Here is a 19457-nt window from a genome sequence, read left to right as displayed (position 1 = left end):
CAAAACGCAACAAAGTATGAATTTTGAAGAATAAAAATAAAAAAAAAAATAAATAAATAAAAATAAAATAAAAATTATATCGCGTAATATATAAGTGACAGGAAAAATCGATAGCAGATGTAGTTTCATTTTTTTTTTTCGTGTTATTATTGCGCGCAGTTTTAACATACACCGCAAGTCAACGCAATAGGAGATAATAAAAGTTTATAGACTCGTGGTTCCCGGTAGTGCGTTTGAAGGCAATTAGAAGAATTCGGTTGCACAACATCTTAACTGTGAGCCGAGCATCCCGGCGATGCATATTGCCGAGGAGTATATAAGATGCAGCACAGACTCCTGCCCTTCAAATCTCTGCCTGATCTTCTTGGCAGTGTTTGTGCATACCTTGAAAACACGGGATAAATTTTCACCTCGGTAGTAAGGAAAAACGTTTAAACAATCAGTGCTTATCGTCGAAATGAAGCTCTTCCGTTACACGGTGAGTTATTTTTCCGTTTGGTATCGTCATTTTCCCTTTAACGAAACCTTGGAGTAGGGAAAAAGTGCACCATTTGTTACCCTCGTTGTAATATCGTTACGTAGGTATTTAACAGTTCAACTTTCGATCTCCTCAATCACCCGATTCACGACAAAAATCACACTCTGACCAAGCTTTATAGAATCCAGAATCTTTAGAGTCTAGTGTATTTACGAAGATCAGGAAAACCTCTTCATCATTTGTGGATATAACCTCCGACTAGACATAAAGGTGATCAAAAGCGATACATTTTATGATCTACTATCGACGAAGAACAATCCATTCAATTCCATTCCATTTTCCACACTTTTTTCCATGGCTAAATTGACGTCAAATGGTGCTATTAAGGTGCCCAAAACCAATCGGCCAGTTCCAGTCCATTTTCAAAACTTCTCACAATTGAAACAACTCTTGGTTCGTTGACCTCGGCAGATCATCGTGCTGCTCGCCATCGGCTTCTCGAACGCTTTTCCAACATGGGGAATCGGCGTTTCACCACCGAGGGGTCCAGGATGGAGTCCTGCAGCTGCTTCGGGTTTGTACACCGGTTGGAATCCTTACCCAGGAGGATACGGATACGCCGGTGGAATTCCTTCGTACGTCGGTGCTTATTCCGCCAGTCCATCCTACCCTGGATACACGCCTGGCCTCTATGGTCTGAATTACCTCAACCTGCGGGGCTAAAGCCTTGCTCGATAGCTAAAAGAAGCCGGTCAATGTCGTCAATGACGATGGATCGGTCTAAGCCATGTGCTTGTCACTTCCTGCCAATTGGCCGAAACGAGGGACCGTTTTTGTGCACCGTTATCGTACCAATCACATGCGTGAAACTTGACTGACATGCATAGAATATAGGTATAATGTTAATATTATAATCGTGTAAACTCCAGCATGCCGATAATTGTGTTGATATATCTCAAGTTTGTAAATAAATATGAATGTACGCTTTACGTGTATTTATAACAAATTATTGAAAAATTATATTATGTCATATATATATATATATAATAAAAAGTACATATAGATATGTTAAAATCGACGTCAAGGTGGAGAATTGCATTCCGATATTGGTTGAATAGTTTATCGTTAAATGCGTGCGGAAGATATGCGAGGTCCGTTTAGAAGAAGAAACAATAGGGATAACAGTAACGTGGGTATCCAAAACCATATCCATATCCTATTCCTCCGAATCCGCCACCCCTGCGGAAACCTCCTCCTCGACCTCGACCACCATGACCACCAAAGCCATGGCGACCACCGTGACCACCGCCATGACCAAAGCCATGACCACCGGCGTGACCACCGCCATGACCTCCACCTCCTCCACGTTGATGCGATACGGTGATCAGATCAGGGGTCAAGAGAATGCAGCAAATGCCGATCTGGTATAACGAAGGTAGTTTTTAAGAGGTGGATGTTGACAGTGATTGTCGAGTAATCGATGCAGAGTTCAATGGTCGAGGACACGTACATACGTCACAAACGATTATACGAAATTGCGGTTAATTGAGCCTAATGGTTTTCAAAAGTTACTCAATTTCCAATTCTATCGGTAAAAACCTCGTGGGCGTAAAAACGATACTTCAAATCTGTGTTATTATTATAGTGAAATAATGGAAATTACTCACAATTACCAACGACAGGTTCATGGTGGATGATCTACTTCGAATTCACACTGCGATAATATCCACGACTCCTGAAGCAAACGAGCGATATCTTCCGCGTCTTGCTCCTTTCCAACGACTGACTTCGGCTGCGGAAATTTTTTTCGAACAAGAGGATAAATAAAGTATCGTTCAACAGACCTCAGAGCGTCACTTGTGTTTGCTTGAAGGCGGGAATCGTTAACAAGATCTGCAAATCGGTCGATTTATCGCGTGAGATTCCACCTCTGGAGACGCAATATCGTAACGAGAAAGATACATTAAGACGCGTAGATTAATTTTCACTGGAATATTACGTACGTATAACCGTTAACCGATTATTATTATATCACCCTTTGTTACAGCCGAACGATTCCGCTCTGTGTACCAAACTCAACTGACTGTGTGATATGGTTTTGAGATCTCGATTCTGTACCACTTTCTTGGGTTATTGATCGACTGGCAACTGGAAAGGTTTACGACGCTGACATTGAAATGAATCTGTTTATCAACAAGTTTGAAGATTCTCGGTGCGTTTCGCTTCGGGTGGCACAATGATACGGTAATTTTCAATGGCGGTATACGAGAAGAGTGTAAAAACAACACGAAAGTGCGATTGAAGATCGGCTGATTAAACCTGTCAGCGACCTTATTAAGGTTAACGTACCAGTTATTGACCCTGTCTCAGTTATTGACCTTTATTCATCGTATCTGTTTGATCCTGGGTTATAATATTACAAAAAATTAAATTTGTAGTGTCTAATCCTCTAGCAATTGGTTTTAGTCATCGAGAAATTCAGAATTACTACCGTGAATTTATAATTTTGGATAATAAACGGGTCAATAATTGGATCTAAACTTGTCGATAATTGGTACAATTACTTTAACGACGGCTAATTTGTTTTTTTAGCCGTCCGAAACAAAATGACTTGTAATCTCTATCACGTTGGCTGCATCGCCAGTGTCATTGTCACATGATTCGTGTAGAACCGAACTCGCATTTTGTTTCGGAACGAAAACAAGTTACCTGGTAGGCTAAATCATTAATGAACATTAGTGTATATTATACGCGCACTAATTTTTTTGGTTACTTAGAATGGAAAATCATCTTGTTACAAGCATTTAACACACTCGGTGAAATGATCGTGCTAATCATTCCTTGTATATTTTCTTTTTCGCACTCTTGAGATCAGAGTTTATATCAGGATTGTTGATCGTTGTTCGTTCTGCTGTGCACAGATTTTCATCAAATTCTTCCTGGATAGAATTGCGAATGGTGTGGAATAATTATCAAAGGCAATCTCGCATCTCCAAGTCCAGCAATTTATTAATAAATAGTTGCCTTAAAGTTAAAACATATAGTTTCAAGGCAATGATAAAGTGCAATTAGTCAATTTACTGCAAACCGTAGAAAATTTACAATTAAGAAAAATCTTATGCTACTCAACTGGGAATTTGTTGATCCATTTTTGCATACTGCCTATTTTCCTGTCAATTTTCGATAGCTAAAAACTCTTCATTTGAGAGACAATTTCTAGGTTCTGATCTATGAATCGTTTTCTTTCGTGAAATTCTTACCTTCTCTTATTGCGTACAAATTTTTTTTGGTTTGAATCAGCAAAGATTTATAATCACATCGATATTTTTGTTTCGGAAAAATCAAAGCCCTGATCTTTTACTCGTCTCGATAAATTACAAGAATTAAAAACTTTTCGATCTTTGTGCTCACGACGAAAAAGGTTGTAATCTTAGCCATTAGACTTCCAAGCAGCTTCCGATAATTATTGACACTTTACATTTCTGTTTAGTTAACGGTTTAGTTTCACGTGGACAGAAGATGTACATAAATTGATATTCTTTATTCATTCACATTCACAAATAGCGACGGTACAAAACAGTAACAAAGAATATCGTAATAAAAAATTTCTATAACTAAAACTAAATGTTTTCTTATTCAAATAATAACACAAGTATGTAAATATCTCTCTCTCTCTCTGTTGGCAAAACGTAAAGCCTTCATTTAAAAAATTGACTGAACAGGAAAATAAATGAAGGATTTAAAAACGACGTGTAATAAACGCGTTTCGGGATCGATACCTTCAGTCTAAAAACTTCGACGAGTCCAAGCGAAAAACGATCGATGAAAAAAATGCAGAACACGCACATCCGACAGAACTGATCAAGATGTATGCCAGATTCCAGTTCAATGAACGAGACTGAGTCGTACACCAGCAAAATGTCCGGGTCTTCGTTTTGGAGTCAAACGATTTTGCGCGGCAGGTCTTCTCCTCCTCTGATTCTGTCCGTTTGCAAAATCGAGAGTCGAAACTCCGAGGATGATGAAAATGATCCAAAAAATCTGGGAATCGGATCAGGATTCGTGAATCGATTATTTTACACGGTAATATTTTCGGCAATTGAATAAAGTGAAAAGAAGAAAAATGGGTTTACGTTGTACTCACAGTGTTGAAATTCATCGCGTCGTTCTTTGGCAAAAAATAGGTGGACAAAAAAATTTTCGCGAAAGTTTCCTGCCGAAGTTGCCCGTCCTCTAGTCCGAGCTTTTAAAAAGTAATCTTCCCGCTTGCAGGCAGCTCGGTTTTAATGCATATATAACCCCGTAAAAAACTTGCTAATAATATTATAATTTGTTAGGCAAATGGAAAGCGGGTCGCCGATAGAAAGAATATAATGAGAGAAAGTCGATGACAGCTTTCGAAAAATGATATCAAAGAAGTAGTCACGTGATTTCCGTATCGGTAGTTTTTAATTGGTTAACCAGAGTGTTGGAATCATCTTCTTTTCATAGTTTTTAGAATTGAGTCGATTCAATTTACAGAGGAAATGTTGTTTTTTTTTTGCAAGGAAATGATCAATATCGTCGAAAGCCAAACACTTGGCATCGATAGCTGTAGTGTAAGATCGAGCTTCTGAAAAGCATCAAATGTCCATAAATCTGAAGCTCGTCTTTGAGTACGATGAAATTTATCGAGAGATCCATAAAACTCCAGTAACGAGACCGTAAATTCTAGATGCGATGACTTCTCTCTGTTCGTGTTTGACCCGTTTAAACGTTTCTCGTCTACGATTTTACACGTTGAAAGAAAAATTTCCAGCTAGTTTTATCGCTCGATGAGTTTCAACGCAGCGTTGAAGGATTAAATATGTTTTCACTGAACTATTTTTACTCCTTGCCAATTGCAGTAGAACTGAAAATCGTTTTTGAATGCGAATCGAATTCAGATACAATTGCATAAAAATTTCATGTTGATCACTGTTGTATTAACCGTTTCAGCTATTCAGAATCTTCGCCGATGCCGTAACGACTTATATGAAAAATTCTGCATTGTTGTTATTCTCATTGTTAGTCAGCCTTCGAATCGTCGATAAATGAAAACTTAACGTAACGCATACTAGGAATTTACTACGGATCGTTAAAGCTTCTTGGTACGATTCCGGAAACGCAATCTCCTTGGAAAACGATCGTCGAACGAGCTTTCACGAGCTTTAGATTTCCACAGGCAACGGCCAGTAAGTCTTTGACGAATCTTTTTAACGGACTGTTGAAATTTTATTGCGAAGTTGAAACGACTTTCGCGTGATCGTTCGTTTTCAATTATGTTCTGAAAAGTGATTTTCGTGAAAATATCGATGACGATCTCGTCGGTAAAAAAAAAACCCGACAGACACTTTTTATTAATTCGATTACACAAAACGGAGCTTACGAATATAATAATTTAACAAGTCCTGAAGAAATTAATAAAAATGACCAACGAACCGACTTAAATATAGATTGGATGGATGAAATTTTTTGCACGTACGATTTAGGTTCCGAAAAATTCGCTGTGGAATCGTTAGGATAATTTATCGTTCATCATGCGGTACAAACATCTGGTTTAGTAGTAACAATAATACGGATTATAGTAGCAGTACGGAGGATATGCTCCGTAAAGTCCAAGACCCAAAAATCCGACCCCGCCTCCAATTCCGAATCCTGGTCCAACGAATCTTCCGCCTCTTCCAAAACCTGGTCTTCCAAATCCTCCGGCTCGACCAAATCCTCGACCAAATCCTCCACCGAATCCTCTACCGAATCCTCCGCCAGGTCCGTGTTGACATGACACCGGATTGGGGGTGAAAAAAACGCAGCCAATGACGAGCTGAAAACAAATTGTTTACTCTTATTGTCGTTTATGGGAAGAGAGAAAAAAAAAAGACCTGCTGCAATTTGCGAATAAGAAATATCGAATAAAAAGTCACGGATTAAATCACGGACTAACTCTCCAATGACATGTCAATGATTAGGTTCCATGGTGTTCGGTAAAAAATGCGTGAAAAAGTTCAAGAAAATTTCCAGATCATCAAAGCACATTGAAAATAAAATATTTACAGGAGTTTTTAAAGGACGAGCAAAATTCAAGGACATTTACAGGACCACTCAGGACGTCGTGGGTTTACATGAAATTGCAATGTCCGATTATATCGCGGTGAAAAAATTATTTCGTTATTTAAATCCGCAGGAGAATTTACTCACAATAATTATCGATAGATTCATGACGATGTATGTTAAAAGGTCTTTGAAATACGACGATAATACGAATATTGCTTCTTTCCTTTTTTTTTTTTTATTTCTCGCGAAGATCGAAGAATTCGCAATCGATCGATCACTGATTCACTGGATCTATCTTTCGCCCAGCTCTGATCCTTCCTCTTTGACGACTAAACGCACCGAGTTCGAATTATTGGGTAATAAGCTGGCGGGTTTTGCTGTACAGTCGAGTCGCTAATTCGACCTGCAAATGACAAATCGGTAGTGCGACTCCGTCACTGTCCTTGTATTCCTGTCGCCGATCGAGTAACGAAAAATGCAAACAATACCTTACACGGTGTCGGGAATCCCCGGGGTCAATGACGCTGACAAATCGCATCCAAGTTTTTTTTTTTTTTACCCATCTTCGATTCAAATTTTGCAGATCGTTGGTATCTTTAATTTTGTCCAAAAGTAACGGTCATTAGTCTGAATTTTTTGTGGTTTTCAAGGAATTTTTTACAAAAATACATCAGTAAACAAATTCTGAATTTTGAAGAATAAACAGAAACAATCGTATCATGGAAGGTATACGTGACAGCAAGAAGTGGAAAGCAGATATAGTTTCAGTACGTCAAAATCTTCATATTTATAACGTTTTTTTTTTTTTTTTTGTTTTAGGAGAAGGATTTCTAGGCAAGACTTGTGCGATAGAAAAAAAATTCATCACAGATCAAAGATCTTCAAGTATAAACGCAGATCGTGTTCGTGACGAATTGTACAAAAAAAAGGTAAAAGATATATATATATATATATATATATGTGTGTGCATGTTTGCACAGAATTTAAATAAGAATACATAAACAAATTTCCGTACGTGTCATGCATAAGAACGCCACGGTTCCATATTCGATTAGCATCGATTTAGCGAATTACCTTTTACCTTCGTCTGGACCTTACATTGCACAGTGTCACTAATTATATTAAGAAGAAGAGGAAGAAGAAGAAGAAGTGGAAGTCGATACGTTTTTCGAGGAGCTATCGACATGGTTGTAAAAAATAATTGCGGACAAGAATTTGGTCGATTGTTTTTATTTAATAAAAAATATTCTTATAATATTACATATTCTTATAATATTACATATTCAGCGGCGTAATCATTATCATCATCATTATTTGAGTACACAATTGCTGACTGAGAAAAATTTCATTTGTTACGGTAACTAGAAAAATTGAGTAAAACGGGTATCGTTAAAAAAACTGTTTGAATATCGTTGGAGTTACGAAAAACAAGGTACGGGTAACAATTTTACGCTATCGTCGGTCAATTTATTGTTGCACGAGCATTAAATTTTCGCAACAGTTGCAAGAAAATCTAGCAACAGCGATCGTAACGAGAAAGAATATTAACGGATACCAGACTTTCCGGTAACAGCTAGAAAGCTAATTTTCATTTTCTACCTAGAACTATATTTTTCGATTGTGGTTAAAAAAAATGAAAATAGTTAAGGACTGAACGGTAACAGGAACTAAAAAATTTCTCGCAGTGCTGTACATGACAACGTGTAATGTTTGCATATCGATTTTTTCACACATTATTCCTCATTTCACGATCTTTTTTCAACAATATCTGTAGACATATCCAAACGACCGGTAAAACGGCGAACAGTATGGACTTGGTGGTGGCGGCGGGGGCGGCGGGGGCGGGGGGCCAAAAGGACCGCCAAAACCTCCGAAGCCAAGACCTGGTCCCCCAAATCCGCCGAATCCAAATTGGCAGAACACGAGGTCGAAGGTGAATACGAGAAAGATCAACAGCTGAATAGCAGGAAAAAATGCAACAATTATATACATATAAATAAAGGTTTTCATTTATTACTCGTGAAAATTTACTCTCGTCTTTTTTACGTTAATAATTTTTTCCGTCTTCAAGTTTGAAATAAAAAACACACACTTTATCTGACAAAACTATTTTTGCATTTAATAATAATTATGGTATAATTGTGGAAGACATAAATATTTGACATGTAAAACCCAGATTCAAAATTCCTTTTTACCGGTGTTATAAGCAATTTATAAAAATGAATAATAAATTTTCCGAAAAATTGTACAATGAACGATTACAACCGAATAAAAAATCTTTTTTTTTTTTTTTGGCAGCTTATACGAGAGAAATCGGTCTGAGTTGTTAAAATTTGTTAATATGTAGCAACGTACCAGAATTTGTCGATTCATAATTAATTGAACAGTGTTACAGAGTGAGATATTTAGGGAGGCTCTTATTTATCGTCGCTGTGTATTCTTCTCCGATGTTAAACCGACTGAGCTTTGGTGTCCAAGTACGCCACAATTTATACCGGCATTCAGGATGATGTATCTACTAATATTTTCAGCAAATATGTGATTATTTTTCGGACACGGTCAAAGAGGCATTTGCATTTACGTATATATTACACGTTGACTTATGAATATGAATTTATGACGTTACTCGCCTTATTCTAAAGATTCAAATATCCGCGCCGGTATTCCCATCACGATTGTTTATTTAATATCTTGTGAATGAACAAAGATTTGCCGTATTCCATCGCGAAAGAATTAAAGCGACAAGCGTGATTAATATACCGATGTCTCGTTCGAATATCGTAATGTGATTCGAGAATATGTCACTGTTTTTTCTTTTTTTTTTTTTTTGTCTCCAAGCTTGCTATACTGACTCGGTGATTTCGACGCTGCGATTACCGCAGAATAGACGTGAGCAAAAAAGAAACGAAAATTTACATAATCACGTTGAGTTAAGAAAATGAACACTGAACGCCAAAATGAAGAATCTTGGTTCATTATTTACACGGTATATATAGGGCGTTCTCCGCTAAGACTTCAGAAATCAAAAGAAAAAAATGACCAGCCTCTCGGAATCGTAAAGTTTGAGCTTCAAATGACAAAAAACATACCGCAATTGATAATAATCAGATTTTTTGTACTTTTTTTTTTCTCAAAGTATAGTTAAAAACAAAAAATTAAAAAAAAAAAATAAAATCAAACGTCTCGTTTGGTTGATTTTTGAAGTTGTGAATTTTCTAAACAAAAAAAATTCCAAAATTTATATCTCTTGAACACGTCAACGAAACAAAATCGAAAAAAATCGTGAAAGCTACACTAATTAGCTGTAATCGCCCGTAAAATTTTTGATGAAATAAAAAATTGAATTACGATATAAATTAAGCATGATTTGGGGAAAATAATTATCACTCAGATTTGGTTGAACAGAAAACTTTAATACTCCTCAATCGGTACGAATGTCCATTTTTAAATTATCATAATTACGTGTAACAGGGTGGAAATCTCATTCTCGAGATTTTCACACAACGGGAAAATAAACGAAAGAGTTAATAACAATAGACTGTGAGTGTTTCAGGATCGATGCGAAGCCCTTCCTCAATCCAAATCTCCGATAAATCCAAGCCAAAGTAGCGCGTAATCGTCGTATAACAAGCATTTCGCACAGAATCGATGTTGGATTTTCAGTGAACCAGCCTGATTCTCACTCCCGAAAAATGCCCCGGACGACGAGTTCGAGCCGCCGAACGAAGTCCGGATTGTCTTCTACGTTGGCCTTGTCCGTTTATCGGATCGACCATCGATGAAATGCCAAGCACGAGAACCAGGATCCAGAAGAACTGTGGATTTCGATAAGCCTGGGTAAATATTACGCCACTTTTCTCGAGTAACAAGAAAACAATTGAAGGGGGGGAGGAAACGGTTGAAAAAGTGGATGAAAATTTGGAATTTGTAATATCGATGATCCAAAACTTAATTTTATTTCAAATTATGTAGATCGAGTTTCATTCGTGTAATTTTTTTTTCCATGTAAATTAATTAATAGGAAGCATTGTTATCAATTGATCATTTCGCTCGCTGACACATTTTGGCTCAACGGTTGATTTTCGAATTTATTTAAAATTCGAAGGCAGTATTCATGAATAGTTCGTCTGCTTTGCCAAGTTTGAAGTTTCACTTGTTTTTTATCTACAAACAAAATGGCGACTGTTTGCAGATATTGATGATTCGATTTTTCGTCTAATACTTACGGTTTCTTGTGTGTTCGATTGACGAAGAGTCATAATAATTGGGAAAATAAGCGGGATCTTGGCAAAGAGGATAAATTATTCAAAAAGGTAAAGTGAATCTTTTTGTGACGTTTTTGAGATATCGTGGTCGACGAAACGGTTGACTTTGTTGACGATAACAATGCTTTCTATGAATTGATTCTGATGAAAAAATGATGTAAATGAAACTCGATCGGTATGATTTTTATTAAAACAAACCCAATTCGAATCGAACAATCGGTTGTCGATACATAATTTCCCAAAATTCAACCGATTTCTGAACCGTCTACGTAGATTTGAACGTAGTTCAGAAGGAACGAACGATTAGTTTTGCTGATCCGGATATTTTGAATGATAATAATATATTTGTAGCAAAATATCAGCATGATTGTACTTACGACGTTGAAATTCATCACGAAAGTTGATATTAGACGGTAACCAGACACTTGAGAAAATTCAAACGATCTATCGCTGAGTTCTCCTTTTTCAAAAGTAATATCTCAGCTCGGTTGCTGGTGTTTTTATACACCGATAACCCCGGAGATAAAATGCGTTAATTTTATCAATTCATTGTGCAAATATAGAGGAATAGATATGTTTTGATAATTTTGAATTACGTCTACGTCAGGTAGTTGAAACCCAAATGATGTAACATCGAGAAGTAGTACGGTAGACAAACAAGAAAATATATGAATGACGGGGGTCGTTTGAACAGCGTAGAATTGAGTCGCTTTTTATCACATAATAACGTTTCGCACGTTTGACGTGAAGGAATATTAGCAGCGAATAACGTCAGAGATTCTGCATTTGGTCCGTTTACGTGTTTCTCACATAATTCTACCCCCGTGTTTCGTCACCTAATAACGTATCCGCGGTGTTTATTATATTCTATTCGCATCTTTCCGGGTTTAAGACATTAGCAGATGTTTACGAATTAGGAACTTTAGCCGTGGTAATAAAAATAAGAAAAAAAAGTCATAATAAACAAATATAAGTAAATCGTCAATTTTAAACTTCTATTGGACAGCAAATCGCCGGACAATTTATTCAGTAAGCACATAACTCTGTTCGATTCGCATGGGTAGCTCTGTTTCTCAAAAATATACTTATATAATACGCAAATAAACTATAAACAATTATAATTAAGGGAATGATAAATCGATATTTAATTTGCTTTTTTTCTTTTTATTATAAATGTATCAATCTATTTTTTCAACGAATTATTATATAATGACTATGAAGATTTATCATCGTAGAATATACATATGTGTAATCGTAACTTCAAGACTTACAACAGGCTAACAGGTGAAAAAAATATAACTATATCATAGAGCAGTTTTGAATTGATATATATGTATAGGAACGAACGCGCAGGTTAAATTTTTCTAACAGTCTTATCATACTATCAATTATTTTTAGAGCAATTATAAAATAATTTTAGTTACGCGAATGACGGATGAGCATAGGTTTTTTTATAAACTATAAATTAACGCGGAACTTGTATGGCTAGATTGACTTTTATGTGTTGCTCATAAAGTTTCGAAAGCTTTGTCAGTGTTTGAGTACCGGTAATGCATACAAGAATAGCGATCAGACAAAATGGAGACAGAAGACAAATTGACATCAGGTACTTCAAGATTAAGTTTGCTAAAAAAGAGAGTAACAGTTACTTGACTAACAGTTTCAATTTATGCGGTTATTATATTATTTTTTATTTATTTATATGCCAGATTATAATTTGTGCAACGATTTGTTTCGATTTTAACCCATCAGTTTAGAGATAGACAAGTATGTAAATTTTACACTTGGCATTTGCAAACAAAAATATTGAAATTAGAACATTTTCTGATTTCAATCGAACTTTTATTTGACAACGAAGTAATCACTCCAGTTTCATCTGATTCCGGTTTCTACTGCCAGCAGATATTTGGGATTCCGTTAGCACAAAACTGGACGATATAAACGATCAAAATATTACATTGCCTATCACTGCAGTGGTTTCATTTTTCGGTTTCCTATTTTCTTTTAAAAACACGTGCAAACTTATCAACGCAAAAATAATATTTATATGAGCAACCTCTCACTATCTCGTAGGAGAATAGTAATAGCTGCACCAATATTGATAATAATAATAATAATGCTGGGACTTACAAGATGTTGACATTATAAAATAACATAAAATTAAAAGTAATCGAAAATTATCATCCACAGCTTAACACATGTAACATGAAAACAATGTATATTTGTGAATACTTATCTAGTACAGGATTTTTTTTAGTTAAAGATATAAAAAAAAAAGAGGGCGAATAAATAAAATATTGAATCTTTCATATAATTAGAAAATCAACCGATCTCTCGTTGCCGACTATTTCTGGTGAGATCACGTTCTTCTGATGTGTATCTAAAAAAAATATTACAAAAAGTTATCGTATATTTGTATAGTTATATATAGTTAGATATGTTCATTAAACTAACCGGCAAAATGTGACCGTTGGCTATATCTTGATGGGGTCCCTTAGAAGCTTGCGGCAACATAGGCATTAGCGTTCTTGCGTCGATTTTTAGGTGTGGATTTTTTTTTAAAATCTCTTTTTCCGCAGCTTTTGCAACTACTCGAACAGTCTCTGCGTTCAATACTTTGTTATCACTCCACAACGGGCAGCTGTAAGAAATTACGTCAAATATTTACCATTATAAAGTGAAACTTTTCTTAACGGACTCTTCCCAATAACGGATTCCTCTTTACAATGGACAGTTTAAAAATCTCCAGCAGCCCAATTTACACGTTAACTTTGTTCTGAATAACGGACAATATTTTTAGTCCCGAAGGTGTTCGCTATTGGGAAGTTTGACCGTAGACGTAAACGAAGCGAGCAATTTTTATTGTTCATGGCTGAGAAGAAGAGATTATATTTAGGACTCGACAAAGATTTCAATTGATACGATAAAAATAGCTAATACTCACAGATCGGCGCGATCGGAACCTTGTCCGTTAAAGTGTTTGTAATCTTTGACAGGTTCTCCGCATATGTAACAGGTCGTCGCTCCACATGGACAGGTCATCTTGTTGCATCCTTCATCCTTGAAAAATGGACGGCTGCATTTGTAACACTTCCTGACTAATGCCTCCGTCATTTTCTCTTCGAGATAATGCCTGGCCTCTTCGCCTTTGGTTACTTCGTCACATCGCAGAGGTACGTGATTTACTTCCTTGCAAAGCCTGATTGACATAATGAACGTGCATTTAAAAAGTGCCCTAAGCGTGTGCGCGTCAGGTTGTCATTGAAAATTTGTTGAAAGCGTACTGACCGACAGGTTTCTTTCATACACTCGGGGTTCAGGCATTTGAAAACTTTGTCTTCAGGCGGTGGTATGGAAGCAAAATGGCAGAATGGGCAGGATATCAGCCCTTCCAATCCTGCGGCTTTGACTTCCTCTTCCTGCCGCTTTCGAAGCAGTATACTAAACATGGTAGGTTCCAGGACTTTCTGAAGAACCGGCAGTGTGAATTCACCCTTGCATTCCATGAAACATGGGAAATGCGTTTGTCCTTCACCTATTTTAGTAGCCGATCCCAGCTTTATGCAACTTTTACAAAATATGTGTCCTTCACTGCATGTCGAACACTTTGAGGGCATGCACTCTGCTTCGAAACAACATTGACATTCCAACAGCTCGTGATTTGCCTGTAAGTGAATGTCGTTAACTCGGTTAATGATCCACACAGTACTGATATGTAATTTTCAGTAATATTCCGTGCATCGATATTGGGCCAAGATTTCATTAAACCGAGTTACCTTCAGTCTTTTGAACTCTTCCTTCTCTTGCCATTTTTGTTTCTTCATGTACTCCTTTATCGCTATCTTGTGACGTATGAAAGCAAACTCTTGCAGCAATGGAATATCTTCGGTAGGAATTAGTTTGTCCCCCCGTTTAGTCTTCATATCCGGGCCTATGATTGTAAGTTCTTTGGCGGCCAAACTTATGTGATATGGATGCTTTGGAGATTTGTATGCTCTCTGTATTGTGGCAACCTGAATTACAGTACTTGAATTAAGTAGGTATCAGAAGAACAAAAAAATTACTATGAATTTAATATTCGAGATCGTCTCGGTGAATAATAATTAATAATTGTTCTTTGAATGATGTTTATAACTCCGCAGAATACAAAATAAAAGCATACCTTGTTCAATCTGAATAGAGATTTCAGAAACTCGAAAGCGATGACATTGTATTTGTAAATCCGTTTACTATCCTCAAAATGGGCGAAGGGATCTGGAAATATCTCAAGAAATTTTTCCGTGCAAAAATCCTCGGTGTACTGACGTATTTGTTCGGTAATTTTTATTTTCTTTTGATAATCAGCCATTGTCGGATAATCGGGCACTTCAAGATTTGCCTGGACAAAATTTTTCATAGCCTCAGGATCATTGTAGTATCTTTCTGCTATGTCTCTCAAATACTCTGGGTGAGCGTCAGGAAATATTCCTTGAAGATTTTCGTATTGAGTATCGGGATTCAACTCCTGTGGCTCTGGATCAGGATTGACAATGCGAGGATATTTAGACCCATTCACCAGCAAGATTTCAACGACGTATTCCAAGTTCTGGTTCCTTGCTTTGGCCTCGTTACACAAATCTGCTATATGGTTCGGATCGACGTCTGGAAAAATGTTGATCAACGGATTGAACAACTCCTTGGGTGGTTGAACATCGGTTTTCTCAACCTGACGAACCCTGATAGCAGGTTCAACTTGTTCTGCTCCCAGAGTATTATTAGGCGAAGGATTAATGCTTGGCACGTCAGGACTTTTGGCAGGTAGAGAAACTTGAGGCTTTCTTTGTTCATCTGTTAGATGATTGGTGTGGGTTACCAAATCTACCTGCTTCTGCAATATTGCTGTATTTTTCAGTGAAAGTTCAACTTCTTGTAGCATCTCGACTACAAGATTTCCCCGAGGCGGTGCCACCTGCGGCAACTGTGTTTTCCTACTCTCAACTTTCGGCAGTGCGACACTATTCACCTGACGATCATTGCTCTTCATTTTATGTGCTGGAGGAAACATTATAACGTCAGGTTCGGGCTTGGGACGAACGTGACTTCGGGACTTTACACTAGAATCGGAGAAGTTAGCATCGTTGCGATGATGGTTTATTTCGATTGTTTTAGAGTTCGTTGACGCGGCCGGCATTTCAGTGACAACCTTTCTTTTCAGCGAATCATTCTGGTCTTCCAGCACCGTAGATTTTGTTCCTGTGGATTTTTTTGATATAGCGCCAGTATTTTTGCTACTAACAGATGCAGTTGATAGGTCAACATAATGTGGAAAAAAGCTTTTTGTCAAATTTTCGAATTCATCGATCAAAGTTTTTGGCTTTTTAGCTTGTTCATCTTCTGCTTGGCGCTTTAAATGGTTGAGTTTGCTGGGTTGCAGGATGATGCCAGATTTCGGCATTAAAGGCCGTGGAATCTGTGGATGTGAGCTAGAATTCGCAAATGGCAGTTTTGCTGGTTGCACAGTGTTTTTTGAAGCATGAAGAAGTTTTAGTTTGGCTGGTTTCACTATCCCATTTCTTTGTGGTTCTATTAATTCTGTTTTTGGTGCTTCCATTGAAATTGCGGTCGTCTCCTTGATTTCTTTATTGCACGTCCATTCGTCCTGTAAGAACTTCTTAACAGAAGACGGATTGGCATCCTCCTTCAGTTTACGTTTCGTACAAAGAATTGGCAGTGGTCTTTTATCGGGCAGTAAATCCCATAGCACTAATTCAATTCTATTGCTAGCTTCGATATTTTTAATCAAAAGCGACATTATTTGCTTCTCAGAATAACCAGGTAGAACAGTTTTTATTGAGTTCAAATCACGGATCATCGTAGCATCATTGTGTGGCGTATTATTTGCAGCAGGTAAATTGCGCTCTTTGTACGCTTGCGATCTCTTCTTGACTGTCAATTTCTCACTCATAGTCTTAGTAGGATTGATATCTGTCTTATCTTCGCATACTTGGGCCATGCGAGCATCGAAATCTGTGTAGTACGAATCTTTGCTGCACCCAGGTTTTGGACTGCTTGATTTTTCCTCAATAACATCTCTCTCAAGAGGTACAGAGTCATATTTTGTTACAGAAGCAAGAATGTTTTGATCGAGTATTTCACTATCTTCCAAGTTATTATTGGGATCATTATTATTCTCCTCAAGCATTTCCTCCATACGATTTTCACCTTGCCCGAAATGGGATGCCTCAGTGTTTTGGTGTTGGAAATTCGGAAACACAGCTTCATCAGTCAGTCTCAAAATTGGATTAGGAGGTATCGATACTATGTCACGTGACTCATCAAATTCTTCAAAATTATCTGATTCAACTAGTCTATAATAATCATCGTCCATCTCGACCTCAGAGTCTGACTCTGAATTGTTTTCATCAATTTCCTCACCCTTGCTATCGAACATATCTTTTGAACTATCAACGGCACCTTCTTTTTGTGTTTTTGTTTCCGCAAAGCCATCTTTGGTAGGATCCAGAACAGATTTAGTTAATCCAGTAGAAAGGTCATCTGCCATTTCTATTTCCATCTCTCCAGCGTTTTGATTCGCTGCTTCGTTCTCTACATCTGATTTCTCCACCTTACAATTTGCCATTTTTTTCAAATTTTCATATATTTCTTTGGTCGCTTTCGGTCTTTTATGATCATAATTGACCTTCTCAGCGCACCGTAACATTTCCGGTTCGCGATTTATAACTTTCGGCATGTCTTTGTTGATCTGACAGTTCTCGAGGTCTAATACTTCCGGCTCGTTCGAACCCTTAGCCAGAAGTACAGGGCGAACAATTTTGTGCTCAATGATTTCTATGTCGTCGCTTGAATGTGTGATGTCAATCTCAGTCGAGGGGCAGGTAAAAACTCCCGAGCGGTTAGAGCGGTCTTCGCGCTGGGTCGAGGTGCCAGCCTTTATGGCCCAGGGGTTCATTAGAAGATCAGGTTCTGGTCTGCTCCGCGATTTCATGAGTATTTTAACGACTGCTTCGGTTGTTTTGTAAACTTCGAGTAGTTCGAAAATGCGATTTCCATCAACGGGCTCGAGACTATGAGAGGCTAGGATATTCTGGACCTCTTCAATGTTTTCGAAAATACCGTGAAACATGGTGGCTTGTGTACACAGGAATAAACGACGATCAATGTACGGATGGATGCATCGTTTATCTATAAGGAAAACAACAAGAGACGAGACAAAAATGAGAAACTACTAAAAATAAAACAAATTACTTAAAAATCTTTGTTTAAATTTTCACCGACGCAAAATACAACGAATATTATTTACTATGCGTTAAAATTCACCCTTTTGCTGTCAAACGAGGCCTTCGAACTCACCACATCATTCGGACGATTGAAAATGATCCTCTCTACTGATAAATTCTATCTTTTTCCGGGTAATTATCAGCGATTTGAACACTCATGCAACGGCAGCGGTTCGCAGATCTGTTGAAACATGCTCAACGCACACATTTACACACATGTAACGAACTCTGTTTCCTAATAAATGCTACAAGAGCGTTTTCATTTGATAAAATAAGAAACGTCCCTCTCGCTGACCAATTAAATCACAAAACTGGCCGAGGAGAGTAGCGTCATAAGCCTGTGGCTTGAGCGTTCCGCTCTAACCATAGAGACATAATCCATAGAGTAGACAAAGAATCGGTAAAGAAGAAACGCAGCAGCACTCTGTGCCTATTTTCGTATGACTGGAGTTTCACGGGCGTCGAATTGATTCAAGGACAAATTGACGCGACATCGCCACACCGTTACCTTCGAACATGGGTACCAACACAACGGCAGAATGCTAAACGTTCGAAACACGTAGTTAGGTCAGTGAATCTCAATTACATTTTTATTAGAAGAATTTAAACATCTAAAATTGTTGATTGTAAGCGTGAAAAAATGGAGAAAATGCAGAAGCGAGATGAAGTAAGTGATGGCGTATTCGGACTGCGTGAGATTGATTCCTGTCACAAAATTATGTTGATATAGTGCATCAAATCCATAGGGGTTGACTTTCTTTTGGTAGCGATTTTCAGAGCTCGGAAAATTTTCGTCTCAGAATTGTTTTTGTAGGACTCTTTCCACTAACTGGATCCTCAAGAATGACTGAATATATCTTCGGTTAACGTATTTTATTCAGCTGGAAGTCTCCAGAAAATTTCAATTGACGCCTGACGATACATGCAACGGCAATTTTTCAAACATTTGTCCGCGGCTCGTAAGTCGTTGGCAACCGGTTGAGACTCGTGTCCGAGCGCAGCGCGGTATCAGTTCCTTCCGAGCAGCCGTAGTGAAATCACGTAAGTTGTGAGTCAAGAATTCATATCGTCATGTGCCAACTTCGACTATTCGGGACATAGTCAAGCACCGATGCCTTATGGTTAAAACAAAAGGTTATGTAATGTTGTTCGATCAGTGTATTCCCATCAAACTTACTGTGAATAATTTACGAACGGCATGCAGAATATGGAGCATAAAAGAACCGAGTTTCTGAAATAAAAACAGCCGAGGACATCGAAGGTGAGTGTTGTGTATTAAATTTTCATTCTTTTGTGCAACTTCAGCTTTTAACGATTTCGATTCTCGACTCTGCGTCGAATGTCGTTTGTTTTTGTTTGTGTGGC

General features: G+C 37.6%; 3 protein-coding genes and 2 long non-coding RNA genes across 8 annotated transcripts; all 5 read right to left on the bottom strand.

Annotated features, from left to right (window-relative positions):
• Positions 1-598: 598 nt before the first annotated feature.
• On the bottom strand, positions 599-11530 carry LOC124294823. 2 transcript variants are annotated; one of them, XR_006904756.1, is made up of 3 exons: positions 11193-11414; positions 9969-10365; positions 599-609 (listed from the first exon to the last, which is right to left on the bottom strand). It is a non-coding gene; the product is annotated as an uncharacterized LOC124294823 (long non-coding RNA). The 2 variants fall into 2 exon arrangements; XR_006904755.1 differs by lacking the exon at positions 599-609 and having other exon boundaries at positions 9943-10365; positions 11193-11530.
• LOC107227477 (holotricin-3-like) lies at positions 1536-2599 on the bottom strand. The gene is made up of 2 exons (XM_015668628.2): positions 2146-2599; positions 1536-1899 (listed from the first exon to the last, which is right to left on the bottom strand). The coding sequence occupies exons 1-2, from the start codon at positions 2164-2166 to the stop codon at positions 1636-1638; spliced, it is 285 nt and encodes a 94-aa protein (XP_015524114.1). The 5' UTR covers positions 2167-2599; the 3' UTR covers positions 1536-1635.
• On the bottom strand, positions 5984-6895 carry LOC124294822 (keratin, type II cytoskeletal 3-like). The gene is made up of 2 exons (XM_046742175.1): positions 6695-6895; positions 5984-6320 (listed from the first exon to the last, which is right to left on the bottom strand). The coding sequence occupies exons 1-2, from the start codon at positions 6713-6715 to the stop codon at positions 6057-6059; spliced, it is 285 nt and encodes a 94-aa protein (XP_046598131.1). The 5' UTR covers positions 6716-6895; the 3' UTR covers positions 5984-6056.
• On the bottom strand, positions 8239-9193 carry LOC107227479. Its single transcript, XR_006904754.1, has 2 exons — positions 8906-9193; positions 8239-8506 (listed from the first exon to the last, which is right to left on the bottom strand). It is a non-coding gene; the product is annotated as an uncharacterized LOC107227479 (long non-coding RNA).
• A 428-nt stretch (positions 11531-11958) lies between the features above and the next one.
• On the bottom strand, positions 11959-18398 carry LOC107227496. Of its 3 annotated transcripts, none has more exons than XM_015668665.2 (7): positions 18116-18398; positions 14978-17997; positions 14592-14828; positions 14104-14480; positions 13760-14014; positions 13270-13456; positions 11959-13195 (listed from the first exon to the last, which is right to left on the bottom strand). In XM_015668665.2, exons 2-7 carry the CDS (start codon positions 17936-17938, stop codon positions 13175-13177), a joined length of 4038 nt encoding a protein of 1345 aa, XP_015524151.2. In that variant the 5' UTR covers positions 17939-17997; positions 18116-18398; the 3' UTR covers positions 11959-13174. The 3 variants fall into 3 exon arrangements, with proteins under 3 accessions (XP_015524151.2, XP_015524149.2, XP_015524150.2); XM_015668663.2 differs by having other exon boundaries at positions 18133-18398; XM_015668664.2 differs by having other exon boundaries at positions 18166-18398.
• Positions 18399-19457: the final 1059 nt, after the last annotated feature.

The sequence above is a fragment of the Neodiprion lecontei genome, chromosome 5 (assembly GCF_021901455.1).
Source record: "Neodiprion lecontei isolate iyNeoLeco1 chromosome 5, iyNeoLeco1.1, whole genome shotgun sequence".
NCBI classification, from domain to species: domain Eukaryota; kingdom Metazoa; phylum Arthropoda; class Insecta; order Hymenoptera; family Diprionidae; genus Neodiprion; species Neodiprion lecontei.
This window is presented reverse-complemented; position numbering and strand designations above follow the sequence as displayed.